The sequence below is a fragment of the Bufo gargarizans genome, chromosome 11 (assembly GCF_014858855.1).
Source record: "Bufo gargarizans isolate SCDJY-AF-19 chromosome 11, ASM1485885v1, whole genome shotgun sequence".
Classification (NCBI taxonomy): Eukaryota; Metazoa; Chordata; class Amphibia; order Anura; family Bufonidae; genus Bufo; species Bufo gargarizans.
The window spans coordinates 41,233,703-41,248,843 of NC_058090.1; the positions used below are offsets into that span (position 1 = coordinate 41,233,703).

The following is a 15,141-nucleotide window of genomic DNA, read 5'->3' on the forward strand; positions in this document are numbered from 1 at the left end:
CCGCACATACACGTCTTCTCCCTGTCACCGCACATACACGTCTTCTCCTTCACCGAAAACAACTCTTCTCCCTGTCACCGCACATACACGTCTTCTCCCTGTCACCGCACATACACGTCTTCTCCCTGTCACCGCACATACACGTCTTCTCCCTGTCACCGCACATACACGTCTTCTCCCTGTCACCGCACATACACGTCTTCTCCCTGTCACCGCACATACACGTCTTCTCCCTGTCACCGCACATACACGTCTTCTCCCCTGTCACCGCACATACACGTCTTCTCCCTGTCACCGCACATACACGTCTTCTCCCTGTCACCGCACATACACGTCTTCTCCCTGTCACCGCACATACACGTCTTCCCCTGTCACCGCACATACACGGTCTTCTCCCTGTCACCGCACATACACGTCTTCTCCCTGTCACGCACATACACGTCTTCTCCCTGTCACCGCACATACACGGTCTTCTCCCTGTCACACGCACATACACGTCTTCTCCCTGTCACCGCACATACACGTCTTCTCCCTGTCACCGCACATACACGTCTTCTCCCTGTCACCGCAATAACGTCTCTCCTGTCACCGCACATACACGTCTTCTCCCTGTCACCGCACATACACGTCTTCTCCCTGTCACCGCACATACACTGCTTCTCCCTGTCACCGCACATACACGTCTTCTCCCTGTCACCGCACATACACGTCTTCTCCCTGTCACCGCACATACACGTCTTTCTCCCTGTCACCGCACATACACGTCTTCTCCCTGTCACCGCACATACACGTCTTCTCCCTGTCACCGCACATACACGTCTTCTCCCTGTCACCGCACATACACGTCTTCTGTCTCTTCTCTGTCACCGCACATACACGTCTTCTGTCTCTTCTCTGTCACCGCACATACATGTCTTCTGTCTCTTCTCTGTCACCGCACATACATGTCTTCTGTCTCTTCTCTGTCACCGCACATACATGTCTTCTGTCTCTTCTCTGTCACCGCACATACATGTCTTCTGTCAGTCACCATGCACACACATGTCTTGAGCACAGTGGCGTACCGCCCATAGAGGCAGACCACGCCACTGCTATGGGGCCCGCGGCACTGGGGGGCCCGTAGCGCAGATAAGGCCCCGCCCACTCATGACCTGCAGCCGGCTATGCGGCTGCTTTTCTCCCCAGGGCCCCCCCCATGTTTAGCTGAATCGCCTCCCAGAGGCGCGGCTAAGGCCCTAGACACCCGCCCCCCTCCTCAGCGCCGCGCTCTGCAAACACCCGATCTTCCTCTCGTCGGCGTCCCAAATCCCGCGCAGGCGCAGTGCCGGCGATTGCCTGCGCTCTGATAATACGGCTGAGGGCAACAGCTTCAACATCGTCACTGGGCATGCGCCGAGCCCAGTGACTATGTTGAAGCTGTTGCCCTCAGCCGTATTATCAGAGCGCAGGCAATCGCCGGCACTGCGCCTGCGCGGGATTTGGGACGCCGACGAGAGGAGGATCGGGTGTTTGCAGAGCGCAGCGCTGAGGAGGGGGGCGGGTGTTGAGGACTTAGCCGCGCCTCTGGGAGGCGATTCAGCTAAACATGGAGGCGTTAGTAGTTTTCATATTTAGGCGGGCACCGTTCCTGGGCACCGTGGAGAAAGAAAAACGCCCCTCTGGGCTCCAGTCCTTACAGCGTCATTTGCATGTCCTAAGAATCGATTTTTAGAAGAAAGGACAAGACTGACATGGAAAAGAAGAACACAGATGGAAAAAAGGTACTTTATTAAACATGGATCCATGAGTACCTTTTTTCCATCTGTCTTGTTCTTTGGATTGTGAGTCTTGTCATTTCTTCAAAAAATCGATTCTTGTGATATGTAAATGACGCTGTAAGGAGCCCAGAGGGGCGTTATTCTTTCTCCACGGTGCCCAGGAACGCCCCTCTGAAGTGCCGTGCCCGGCTAAATTTGAAAACTAATAACGCCTCCAAGTTCATCTAAATCGCCTCCCAAATCCGATCCTCCTCTCGCTGGCATCCCAAATCCCGCGCAGGCGCAGTGCCGGCGATTGCCTGCGCTATGATAAGATGACTGACGGCACTGCGCCTGCGCGGGATTTGGGATGCCGGCGAGAGGAGGATCGGGGTGTTTGCCGCAGAGCGCGGCACTGAGGAGGGGGGGTGTTGAGCACTTAGCCGCGCCTCTGGGAGGCGATTTAGATGAACTTGGAGGCGTTATTAGTTTTCAAACTTAGCCGGGCACGGCACTTCAGAGGGGCGTTCCTGGGCACAGTGGAGAAAGAATAACGCCCCTCTGGGCTCCTTACAGCGTCATTTACATATCATAAGAATCGATTTTTTTGAAGAAATGACAAGACTCACAATCAAAAGAACAAGACAGATGGAAAACAGGTACTCTGTTAAACATGGATTCATGAAAAAAAAATTGGGGGTAAATTGCTAGTGACAGATTCCGCACTAAGGCTACTTTCACACTTGCGTTCAGAGCGGATCCGTCTGGTGTCTGCACAGACGGATCCGCACCTATAATGCAAACGCTTGTATCCGTTCAGAACGGATCCGTTTGCATTAACATGAACAAAAAAAAACAACTTTTTTTTTTTTGTTCATGATAGTGCAAACGGATCCGTTTTGACTTTACATTGAAAGTTAATGGGGGACGGATCCGTTTGAAGATTGAGCCATATTGTGTCATCTTCAAACGGATCCGTCCCCATTGACTTCCATTGTAACTCTGGACGGATCCGTTTGCCTCCGCACGGCCAGGCTGCAAGCAGCGTTCAAGTGTCCGCCTGCTGAGCGGAGGACAGACGGAGCCATACTGATGCATTCTGTTCGGGGACGCTTGTGAGAGCCTTCAAACGGAACTCACAAGCGGAGACCCGAACGCAAGTGTGAAAGTAGCCTAACATGGCACCCCAAATAAGGAGACCTGCAGGCTGCAGCAGATATCCCATGTGACAGGTCACCCCCAGGAAACCCCTAACAGTTTCTGTAGGTCATGTATAAATTTATTTAATGGGGGTGTGGCATGGGAGGAGCAAAGTCAGGAAGTGGGAGGGGCCATGGTGGGTAGTGGGCGGGGTTAAGGGGCCCAATTCAGATTTTTGCTATGGGGCCCAGTGATTCCTATGTACGCCTCTGCTTGAGCGTATCCCCTCATGCCCTAGAGCGGCTGTCAGCCTGTACAGGACACTGACTAGCTGGTTAAGCAGTTTATCAATGTTTCTAGTAAATTCAGCTGGAGGCAGGTGTGGGACTACAAGTCTCAGGATGTCCACATTACACTGGGGCAGGGAGCTGCTGATAATGTATGAGAAAACTATGGTCCTCCCACAGCATTCAGCATCATCGATATGAGGGACAGACAAGACTGACACGTCTGGTCTGCAACCTCCTCTATGGTGCACGTTCTGAACGCGGCCTATGGTCCTCCAATAGTGTTTAGATGCTTTGACAAGACGTGTACGTCTGGACTGCGGTCTGCTCTATGGTCACGTTGACAGGGCAGTAGTGATGGTTGCGGAAGCGAAAGTGCCGGTAGACTGCCCGGAGTAGGGCGGGGCCAGCATGTTGGCTCCTGGCTGCCAGGTCAGGATGCTGAAGGTGGCCAGCGGACTGTTTGTGGCGCTGCTCCTGGCGCTCATGTTGGGCAAGTACAGCAGCACAGGACGCAGGGCTCAGCTACGGGCCAGACATGTCACAGAAGACGGTCCGGTGCCCGGGAAGGAGCTCTTCAACATCTTCTGGGCTGTGCAGGTATCTCTATAGACTGGTTATGATGTGGAGACACCTGTGCTGTGAGATGTGAGCTGCTGCAGTTTCTTTGGGTTGACTGACTATAGTGCTCTCCTATGGGATTACTACAGGAAGTCCACATGTGGCCCCCAACCATTCGGTTACTGATGTGCTTGTTTCTGGTGGCTGCTCACATGCACTGGCCTCGGGGGTCAGGCGTGCTGTAAGGGCTCGGCAGTGGCCTCGGGGGTCAGGCGTGCCGGGAGGGCTCGTCACTGGCCTCGGGGGTCAGGCGTGCCGGGAGGGCTCGTCACTGGCCTCGGGGGTCAGGCGTGCCGTAAGGGCTCGGCAGTGGCCTCGGGGGTCAGGCGTGCCGGGAGGGCTCGTCACTGGCCTCAGGGGTCAGGCGTGCTGTAAGGGCTCGTCACTGGCCTCGGGGGTCAGGCGTGCTGTAAGGGCTCGGCAGTGGCCTCGGGGGTCAGGCGTGCTGTAAGGGCTCGGCAGTGGCCTCGGGGGTCAGGCGTGCTGTAAGGGCTCGTCACTGGCCTCGGGGGTCAGGCGTGCCGGGAGGGCTCGTCACTGGCCTCGGGGGTCAGGCGTGCCGGGAGGGCTCGTCACTGGCCTCGGGGGTCAGGCGTGCTGTAAGGGCTCGGCAGTGGCCTCGGGGGTCAGGCGTGCCGGGAGGGCTCGTCACTGGCCTCGGGGGTCAGGCATGCTGTAAGGGCTCGGCAGTGGCCTCGGGGGTCAGGCGTGCCGGGAGGGCTCGTCACTGGCCTCGGGGGTCAGGCGTGCTGTAAGGGCTCGGCAGTGGCCTCGGGGGTCAGGCGTGCCGGGAGGGCTCGTCACTGGCCTCGGGGGTCAGGCATGCTGTAAGGGCTCGGCAGTGGCCTCGGGGGTCAGGCGTGCCGGGAGGGCTCGTCACTGGCCTCAGGGGTCAGGCGTGCTGTAAGGGCTCGGCAGTGGCCTCGGGGGTCAGGCGTGCCGGGAGGGCTCGTCACTGGCCTCAGGGGTCAGGCGTGCTGTAAGGGCTCGGCAGTGGCCTCGGGGGTCAGGCGTGCTGTAAGGGCTCGGCAGTGGCCTCGGGGGTCAGGCGTGCTGTAAGGGCTCGGCAGTGGCCTCGGGGGTCAGGCGTGCTGTAAGGGCTCGGCAGTGGCCTCGGGGGTCAGGCGTGCTGTAAGGGCTCGTCACTGGCCTCGGGGGTCAGGCGTGCTGTAAGGGCTCGTCACTGGCCTCGGGGGTCAGGCGTGCTGTAAGGGCTCGTCACTGGCCTCGGGGGTCAGGCGTGCTGTAAGGGCTCGTCACTGGCCTCGGGGGTCAGGCGTGCTGTAAGGGCTCGTCACTGGCCTCGGGGGTCAGGCGTGCTGTAAGGGCTCGGCAGTGGCCTCGGGGGTCAGGCGTGCTGTAAGGGCTCGGCAGTGGCCTCGGGGGTCAGGCATGCCGGGAGGTTTCAGTGGAGAAGATGTTGTGTGAATGACCCTTCAGGTGATCCTGAGTAACTAGAAGGGGTAGGGGGTGATGCTCATTTATTAGGGTAGAGGGGGGCTACAGAGAGTGCCTCTTGTACTGGGGGCTCAGTATCTTATAGAAAATGACATCTGTGACACTTGAAGACTGTGTTTGCAGTTACTAGCATTTCCTCTCTCTTTCCAATGTTACAGGTGACCGATATTCATGTCAGTAAATTTTTGGATCCTATCCGGGTATCAGAATTTGAATCCTTTTGCACGGAGAGCCTTTCTGTCATTGGGCCAGCGCTTGTTCTGGTGACCGGTAAGAGAACATTGTATTATATACAGCCGCCCCTCAGGGTATAATATTAAAGGGGTTATCCGGGAAATAATTTTGATGACCTGTCCACAGGATTAGGGGTCATGCGCAAGAATGTATTTTTTGTCCTGGTCTGTTCCGTTTTTTATTTCTTATTTTTGTTTGGTTTTTTTGCGGCCCGTATGCCTGACCCCCTTTCAATGGGGCCAAAAAAAAAAAAAAAGCAAATGAACATGTCCTATTCTTGTCTATTTTGTGGACAAGACAGGCATTGTTACAATGGATTTGCAAAAAAAAAAAAAAAAACGGATGTAGCATGGGCATCATCCGTTTTTTTTTTTTTTTTTTTTGCGGACCACATAATACATACGTGTACATGAGCCCTAAGTGATCATTATCACATCAGCAGGGGTTTGAATCCCGGGACCCCTTCTGGTCAGCTCTTTCTGGAAGCTCCAGGGAGCGCGGCGGCCTCCTGGGCACTTACCAAGCACTGCGCTGTACATGGAATAGCGCTGTGTTTGACATTGCAGCTCAGTCCCATTGACTTGAATGGGTCTGAGCTGCAACTGGGCCGTGTGGCTGATGTATGGTGACGTCACATGGCCTAGGAAGCCTGGCCTCTTCTAACAGCTGATTGGTGGGTGGCCCCGGTGTCGGCCCTCCGTCAATCTGATACTGATGACCTATCCGGAGGTTGGGTCGTCAATATTAATTCCGGGGAAACCCCTTTAATTGATTCTGGGATGACCATTGTAACTTGAGACCATAACTCTACGGAAAACTAGTAAATAGTTCCGAAGCTTCCAAAATGTCAACTCGAAATAAGAAAAATTAAATGTTAACAATAAACAACCCCCCGACAAAAGTAATACTAGTAAATCTGCTTGATACAAATCAGGCCTCTTTCACACATCCGTGTCCATGATGAAGTCCGTTCCGTGACCAGACAGTCAGTGTTTCATCCATGAAGAGGAGGTCTCTGAAGGTCCACGTTGTAGATCAATGTGTCCGTTTTTTTTTGTTGTCCTCTGTATCTTCTGTAGTCCACATGCACTGGATTTCTAGAGCATCTCCTACAAATTATCAAGTAAATGTCACTGGTTTTCACGGACCCGTAGACTTCAGTGGCATGTCTGGTCCACATCATGTTGGATAGACAAGGATATGGGAATGAACACATTAGAATCAATGGATGCGTGTTCTGTCTATAGAAAACAAGGACAGCACATGCATTTACTGACGTGTGAAAAAGCTGTTGGAGACTGTAAATTACTGTATATGAGGAGGACAGGAGCTTCTTCAGGTTCCCGTACAAGTACACACAGTGGGTGGTACCAACTGGGCCTGTGTCCCTGCAATCAGAATCAGATTCTTTTACGAGATGAATGGTAACACCCACTTGTAAATGTGTTCATAAATTGTTAGGAGGCATAAGAGAGGAACAGCACAACACAGGGGAGGATTTACTAATCCTGTAGATCAGGCATCCTCAAACTGCGGCCCTCCAGCTGTTGCAAAACTACAACTCCCAGCATGCCCGAACAGCCTACAGGTATCCGTCTACAGCAGGGCATTGGGGGAGTTGTAGTTCTACAACAGCTGGAGGGCCGCAGTTTGAGGATGCCTGCTGTAGATGATCTAAGCTTGGTCCGGGTACACCAGATTTAGGCCTCATGCACACGGCCATTTCCGTCCGTGCTCCGTATTGTGGCTCGCAAACAGCGGGTCCGCAATATGTGGGCACCGCCCGTGCGCTCATCGCATCACAGATGCGGACCCATTCACTTGTTCTATTTGTTTGCAGTTGGGACGAATGACGGACCCATTCAAGTTGAATGGGTCTGGACCTGTCGCGGCAGCCGCATGGATGGTGCTCGTGCTTAGGGAATTGCAGATTGCGGTCCCCAATGCACTGAACAGCCGAACAACGGCCGTGTACAACTGGTCTTACTCTTAACCGACTCTATACCTGTGATGGCCAAACTCCGGCACTAGAGATGTGGCAAAACTACGACTCCCAAGAAGTACACTTGCTTGGCTGTTCTCAGAACTCCATACAAATGAATGGAGCATGCTGGGAGTTGTAGTCTCGCCACAGCTCCTTTACTTTGGCCTAATTTGACACCAGACTTGTGGTGTAGTTTAGTATATAATATCACCTCTGAGACCAGGACCCTTTTCTGTTAATCCTCAGTGGATTTTTCTGCATGCACCATATTTCTCCAAATTTTGGTGTGATTTCTGACAATATCTAGGGGTGCACTCATATTAGTAAATGTCAGCAACAGTTCTAAGGAAAGATGCTTCAGATGCGGAACAGTCCTGTCAGGAGGGGTGACGGGTCCTCTGTAAAGTGCATCTGTCACCATTATCCACTGTATTGAAGCATAGGCCTATGCCCCCGGAGCATGCTTCACTTCCTGAGCGCTAGAGATTGATTGTTGCACTCGCCACGATCCACCCTACCATCTAGTGCACCTGGTTTAAGGGGGTTGATCAGGATGACGGGTCCTCTTTAAGAGTCTTTTTACACAGATGATCATTGCCCCATGTAAGCATGCCGCCAAGCATCTGACAAACCTTTTATGCAGCATTTTTAAAAAAATCATCAGTTGTTGTCCGCGCATCGCCCTGTGTGAACAGGGATGTGCTACTGACAATGGTGGCGCTGTCTTGCAGAGTACGGACTGCTGCAGGTACAGTATATGGAGCTATACAAGTGCTCATGGACATGCTATCCTTCTTGACTGAAAGGACCAGGCTCCTGGCCCTGCCTCTCAAAAAGGAGAGAGAGGGACTGGCAGAGGGAGCAAGAGTGCAGAGAGAGACTTGAGCCCCGCCCTCAGTGCACTTAGCTGCTCATTTGCATATGGCTTAAAAGCCCTAGAAGATGTTGGGCCTGGTTTAACAGTAAGTTTACTGGTGACAGACTCCCTTTATACCAGACCACAGGGGAAATTAAAAAAGATGCTAGAATATAAAAATACAAAAAAATAATACTATAATAATATAGTAGTAGTAATATTATAAAATAAAATGAAAAACAGAAAACCATTTTGGGTATGCTGAAAATCTGAAATGTGTGAGAATTGCAAAACGACTTATTCTTCATGTGCTTCTTGTGGCATCAGAACATAAAGAAGGAATGATCACCTGAGGGTCCAAGAACTGGAACCCCTGTAAGATGTCCCAGCCAGCGCGTCCTGCTGCATGTTCTCCCAGTGTCACACATTATCGTTTTATTGCAGGCGATCTCACAGATGGCAAAACCAAGGACAAGCTGGGCTCAGACCAGTTTGAGGACGAGTGGCAGATTTACAAGTCTGCGCTGAAAAAGTCACGGATATTGGAAAAAACAACCTGGATAGATATTCGCGGAAACCACGGTAAGAGATCAGGACTGCTGCTGGGACTTGATGTCTGGATTCTTGCTACAGAGCACCAATCCGTTTCCCCAAGAACTACTTAAAAAAAATCAGTGATCTACAGTCGGCAATAAGGGGGTCTGTACTGTACTCTACCTAAGTGCAGCAACTGAGCACTTCTCCCCCAATATTCGCTGTGGCTCGCTGATATTTTTACACGTACACTGAGCAGTTTTCTGTAGCAGAGGAACTGACCACAAATCTTCGAGTCTGTGCCAAGATGAACATTTCAGAAGCAGACACTGGGTGACTCGCCTACCGTATTACCACCTATTTTAGTTGCCTTGAATGAGTTTCTTTATGATTTTGGGAAAGCTTCCATTTCCAGTAATTACTAATGGTTAATGGAAAAAGCTACCAGTGGATCTCAGATCTCCCTCTCTGCTGAATCTATCTATCTATTAGGCCTCTTGCACATGACCGTGTGCTAGCCGTGCCCATGCTGCGGACCGCACACATATTGCGGTCTGCAATGCACGGGCACCGACTATGGGGCAGCCGCATCCGGATTTCAGACCCATTCACTTGAATGGGGTCTGCGATCCATCCGTTCTGCAAAAAGATAGAGCAAGTTCTATTTTTTTTTGCGGAACGGAAGCACAAAACGGCTTCCGTCCCGCACCGCATCTCCGGATTTGCGGGGCAACGGTTGTGTGCAAGAGGCGTTATAGAGAGGGAGATGCAGAACCTGTCTTTCAGCTCTGGCAGCTGCCAGTACAGGGCGGGCAGCATGTTTCTCTTGGTTGCCTGCTCCCATCATTTCCCTGCACCAGCCTGTGCTGACATCTATTACCCGTCACCAGCTGAGACCATGGGGAAAGCTATGGCAGCTAAATGCTATTAGATGGCAGCAAGATGACATTATAAATGAGAGGTGAGGTCACACAACATGGCCGTTGCGCGGATCAGGCTCTGTGGCCATTAACAAGAACAAGCAGTCAATTTGTATTGAGTTCAGAGAATATTACCATATGTTGCATGCATGGCCACGCAGTTCAAGACACACAGCAGTACCTGAAGGAAACACAGGGAGAACGTACAAACTCCATGTAGATGTTGGATTTGAAGCCAGGACCCCAGCCACCATACAGACCCCTAACCAGACCTCAAACTGCTGCCACCCTGCCGATCAGCTGTTTAAGGAAGCCGCAGCACCCGCTGGAGCTCCCGTGAACATTGCGGCCTCCTTGCAGCTTTCCAAGCACAGCGCCGTCCATTTGATAGTGGCCGTGCTTGGTATTGCAGCTCAGCCCCGTTTACTTGAATGAAGCTGAGCTGCGTTTAGGCCACGTGACCGATGGCCTAAGCGGTCCCCAGAGCACCACGTCCTCTTTGTACAGCTGATCGGCGGAGATGCCGGGAGTTGGACCCCCACCGATCTGATGATGATGACCTATCCTGAGGATAGGCCGTCGGTTTCAAAATATCAGAGAACCCCTTTAATAGGCAGCTCTTTAAGCGCCAAACTCTTTCACAGAGCCGTGTAGTCTCCCTGATGTTCCAGGGATTGAAATCTCCACTACAAAGAGTCACTTTACAGAACTACCTTACATTTGGAAATCGGTGGCCTCTCGGGCTCTCCATTCCCCGTTGATGGTGACATCTTGCATGTCAGATGTCCCCCCCTTGAGGATGCCTGGTATATAATGTGACTTTTGTAGTAAATGGAGAGTCCGGCAGCCAACCATCCTATTATATCTGTGCATTTTTTTTGCTTTTTTTTTTTAGATTCATTTAACATTGCAGACCTGAGCAGCAGCAATAACTACTACAGGTAGAGAACATGACGTTATCATTGGGGTATGTGGGACATGGCCTGTGCTGTGCCTAGTGGTGTGTTAGAAGGAGGGAGCGAAGCTACTTTAAATGGAATCCGTCTCCTAATGACGCCTAACAGGTTTTTATATATACGTTTTCCCTTTATTTCACATTAATTCTTACACATTTGCATAATGTTCATGTTTGCTCCTGCCGGTCCTCACAGCAGCGCATATTGTAGAAATCGGAATCCGTGCACCGCATATATGGCTCCAGTGTATGGATTCTGTATGTGCTGAACGCCCAGGAGCCTGTACTGCTGGTAAAACAATCAAATCAATAAGCAAAATATGTTATAAAATTCTTTTTTGGGTATTTGTTAATAAAAATAAAAAATTGAAGTTGAAAATTGAAGTTTTAGGTACAATTGAAAGGGGTTGTTCACCCCTGGGGTCTCTCAGTCAGACCCCCCCCCCCCCTCCCCCAACACGGAGGGAATCCTACTTACCAACGTCTGAGTTCCGACTCCTTCGCGGGCTGCTGGAGCTCTCACGTCTCCCCATGTCAACATCCAGTTTGACACTGGTCACGTGGCTGCTGCAGCGGCGACATGTCTCCCATGCGTCTTGTCACATGATGCAGACAAGTCACCGCTGCTGCAGCAGCCACCTGACCCACGTCAAACCGGATATTTACGCGTGGAGACCTGAAAGCTGCAATGACCCCAGGTCAAGCGAAGGATTCCCTCTATGGGTCCAGCCAGGTTGGGGGGGGCATCTACCGGAGAGGCCCCCAGCGGTGAACAAGCCCTTTAACTTGATCTTTAGCCAAAGAAAAGTAGAGCAAACTCTGTCCTTCCTGGAGTCCAAAGTTCAGACATTCATTTGTGTTTCTGTTTTCTCTGCTGCCTGTATGTTAGCACACACGTGTGTTCACCTACAGGTAGGTATGTAGCTGGGGCCCTACCTGCATAGAACTGTGTACTTTCCACAAGCAGTGTGTCACTGATACTAGTTTTGAAGGACATTCCTTCTTCTGTGTCCTCCTCTGATAGACTGACATGAATTACCCCCTCTCTGTATAAAGTAAGCTTCTCACAGGTGTTGGGTGACACTGGACATTTATTTCCTATCCTCAATATCCGTAGTGAATGTCTGATCCGTGAGACCCCCGCCGATAACTGGTGTGGAGGAGTTTGAATGTGGCGAGAGCCGAGCATGCGTCCTGCCGCACCATTCATGGTCTATGTGGCCGAGCTATCCTGTGGACAGGGGATAAATGCCCATTGGGGCACAGCCCCTTTAACCAGCTGTAGTATGAAATATGTGCTGCAGCAGCTGGGTCTATGCATACTATGTCTCAGCTGCTGCAGAACATCATAATGATGAGATTTCATATCATACTTGCTCTTATTTTTTTTAAAAGAGGTTCTGCAGCAGCTGAGCTATGTATCCCTGCTAAGAGATGAAGAATATTAGACATCAAATTGGAGTATTATGACCTGTATAAATGTAGTTGGCTGTGGCCTTGTGCTTTTAGATGGTTGGGGAACATTGGGGGTTCTTATAATTTACACTAGGGGGTGTACGTTATCTCCTATATTACTAGCTGCGATAACCTTCATGTAGCTCTGACATACTCAGTCATTTTTTTCCCTGTTCTGTGTATTCCTTATTTTTACTCAATTTGAGCTAAAAATCAATTTTTTTTCAATTGGTCTTTATTAAAAATGTTCTACAGCTTTACCTATGCAGCTTTCTGTTTCTGTGTATTAGCAGACCAGCAGGCTGTCTCCTTCACAGTGAATCCCATCAGGGAGCTGCTCTGACGGCTCAGACTGTAGCTCTCATCTCTGGACTCCTGACAGCTCATAAACACTCATTAGAGCTAAATCCTTACCCTTTTTGATAAGAATATGGGTTAAATGAGTGTTTAGGAGCTGTCAGGAGTTCAGAGATAAGAGTTACACATGGAGCCGCTGCGGCTAACGGAGTCATTGTGAAATAGAGCGCTAGCCAGTCTGCAGGTACACCGAAGCTGAAAGCTGTAGAACAAAAACTGTTGAAAAGTTGTAATAAACACCAATTGAATAATTTTTTAAATCCCAAAATGAATATAATTCAGGGCATAAAAATGGCCCCCAATGGTGTCCATAGCCTTGATCTGATCTGTGCCATTGTTCAGACATTTTTATCATGTTATTTATATGAAAAACTCTCTTTTTACATGTTTTATGCCGAATGTTCACTACCCCAGACCATGTATTCTTCAGGGACACCACCAGATCTACACATTCAGACCACTGCTTAGCAAATGACATACAGCAAAGATTATTCAGACTCCCTGATGATAAATTACAATGGAAAACTGAATTTCTACATAAAAATTTCAAATTACCTTTAGAAAAAAATAATTATAATACATGGAAATCATTTTTCTTCTCTAGGAAATATTCTGGATGGCAAAAAGAAGGCTCCTTCCACTTTGTTCATCACACCCCATTTGGAAATTATTCTTTATTTGTGTGATGCCACCCTCACCCCAGGACCCAGAGACCTTACAACTTCTTTGGGTAATTAATCAGGTAGAACAATATGTATTAAAGGGGTTGTACAGTTTAGAGAACCCAGTTTCATATAACCCATCAGGAACGTGTGAGGAAATCCTCTGTTGCAGTCTGCAATGAAGGTCCAGACGGGTGTTACCAGTTGGGGCGTGTCCCTGCACAGTCTGACAGTATCCAATCAGTTCTGCCAGTGTCAGACTCTGCAGGGACACACTCCAAGCTGGCAACCCCCTCTAGACCTTTATTGCAGTTTGCTCATAATTAATTCGTAAAACTTCTGGCAGGAATATAAAGTAATGGCCAGAACATAGTCATAGGAATAGATGGCTCCAGAATTGTTGTTACATGGGGCATGCAAGTAGTTACTACACAGACATGTAATCTAGGAGTGAGCCACAGCACTGTCAGGAATGCTAAAGGCCCTTTTACACTACTAGATTTAGCAAACGGTTGTCGGGAAGGAATCGTTCCTTCCTAGTAAGCGCCTGTTTCTCAGTTGTTGTATTAGGCTTTTACACTCGCGTTTTGTGTGGATCTGTCATGGACAGATCCATTCAGATAATACAACCGTCTGCATCCATTCAGAACGGATCCGTCTGTATTATCTGTAACATAGCCAAGACGGATCCGTATTGAACACCATTAAAAGTCAATGGAGGATGGATCCGTTTCTATTGTGTCAGTGAAAACTGATCTGTCCCCATTGACTTACATTGTGTGTCAGGACGGATACGTTCGGCTCAGTTTTATCAGACGGACACGAAAACGCTGCAAGCAGCATTTTGGTGTCCATCTCCAAAGCGGACTGGAGGCGGAGCTGATGCATTCTGAGCGGATTCTTTTCCATTTAGAATGCATTAGGGCAAAACGGGTCCGTTCTGATAATACAACCGTCTGAATCCGTTCTGAATGGATCCGTTTGTATTATCTGTAACATAGCCAAGACTGATCCGTCTTGAACTCCACTGAAAGTCAAGGGAAGACGGATCCGTTTTCTATTGTGCCAGATTGTGTCAATGAAAACGGATCCGTCTCTATTGAATTACATTATGTGTCAGAACGGATCCGTTTGGCTCAGTTTCATCAGACGGACACCAAAATGCCGGCAAGCAGCGTTTTGGTGTCCGTCTCCAAAGCGGAATGGTGACTAAACCGATGCATTCTGAGCAGATCCTTTTCCATTCAGAATGCATTAGAATGCAAACTGATCCGTTCTGGACCGCTTGTGAGAGCCCTGAACGGAAACCAAAACGCCAGTGTGAAAGTAGCCTTATCTGTAACTGAAGCACTTTGCTGATCCCTACTGGATCCAGAAAAAACGCGAGTATGAAAGTAGCCTAAATCAGGAGCTTCCGAATTGTTGCAGTTGCCTTTTGGAAACGAGCTGGATTCTCAGACTTGGTGATGCCAGATTAATGGAATATTACCATGCATTGCATCTTGTCAAATTCCTGATTTTTCTCTGTTTTCTCTTATTCTATGTGACTATGAAGTATTCAGCCAGTATGGTTAAATAGGAGCCGCGGCGTCTGAAGAATTCTCCATTTCTTATTCTTTATAGCATTGTGTTCATTTAGGGACGTGACATCCAGCGATTTAGTAATGTTGTTCTGTTGCGTTCTCTTTCAGAGCCAGATGCAGAAGTTGTCCATGCTCGCCGCTGAGAGCCTCCATAGTAATCAGTCGGTGTGGTTTGGCCATTATCCATCTTCGACCATTGTTCGCCTTCTCCTGGCATCCGGGCAGTCATGAGGTCGGTCCTGTCACCTCCCGGGTCATACCGGCACTGTGCAAGGATACCGTAGTAGAGGGATTTAACGTTGCATCACCTTTTATTGTTCTGCATGGAATAGATGGTCATGTATGGCTCTCCAGCGTTG

The 15,141-nt window shown here is 49.8% G+C and overlaps 1 protein-coding gene across 1 annotated transcript; it reads left to right on the plus strand.

Moving 5' to 3' along the window:
• The first annotated feature begins 3,483 nt into the window (after positions 1-3,483).
• On the plus strand, positions 3,484-13,223 carry LOC122921277 (transmembrane protein 62-like). Its single transcript, XM_044271256.1, has 5 exons — positions 3,484-3,763; positions 5,401-5,512; positions 8,761-8,898; positions 10,666-10,711; positions 13,142-13,223. The coding sequence occupies exons 1-5, from the start codon at positions 3,575-3,577 to the stop codon at positions 13,221-13,223; spliced, it is 567 nt and encodes a 188-aa protein (XP_044127191.1). The 5' UTR covers positions 3,484-3,574.
• The last annotated feature ends 1,918 nt before the right edge of the window (positions 13,224-15,141 follow it).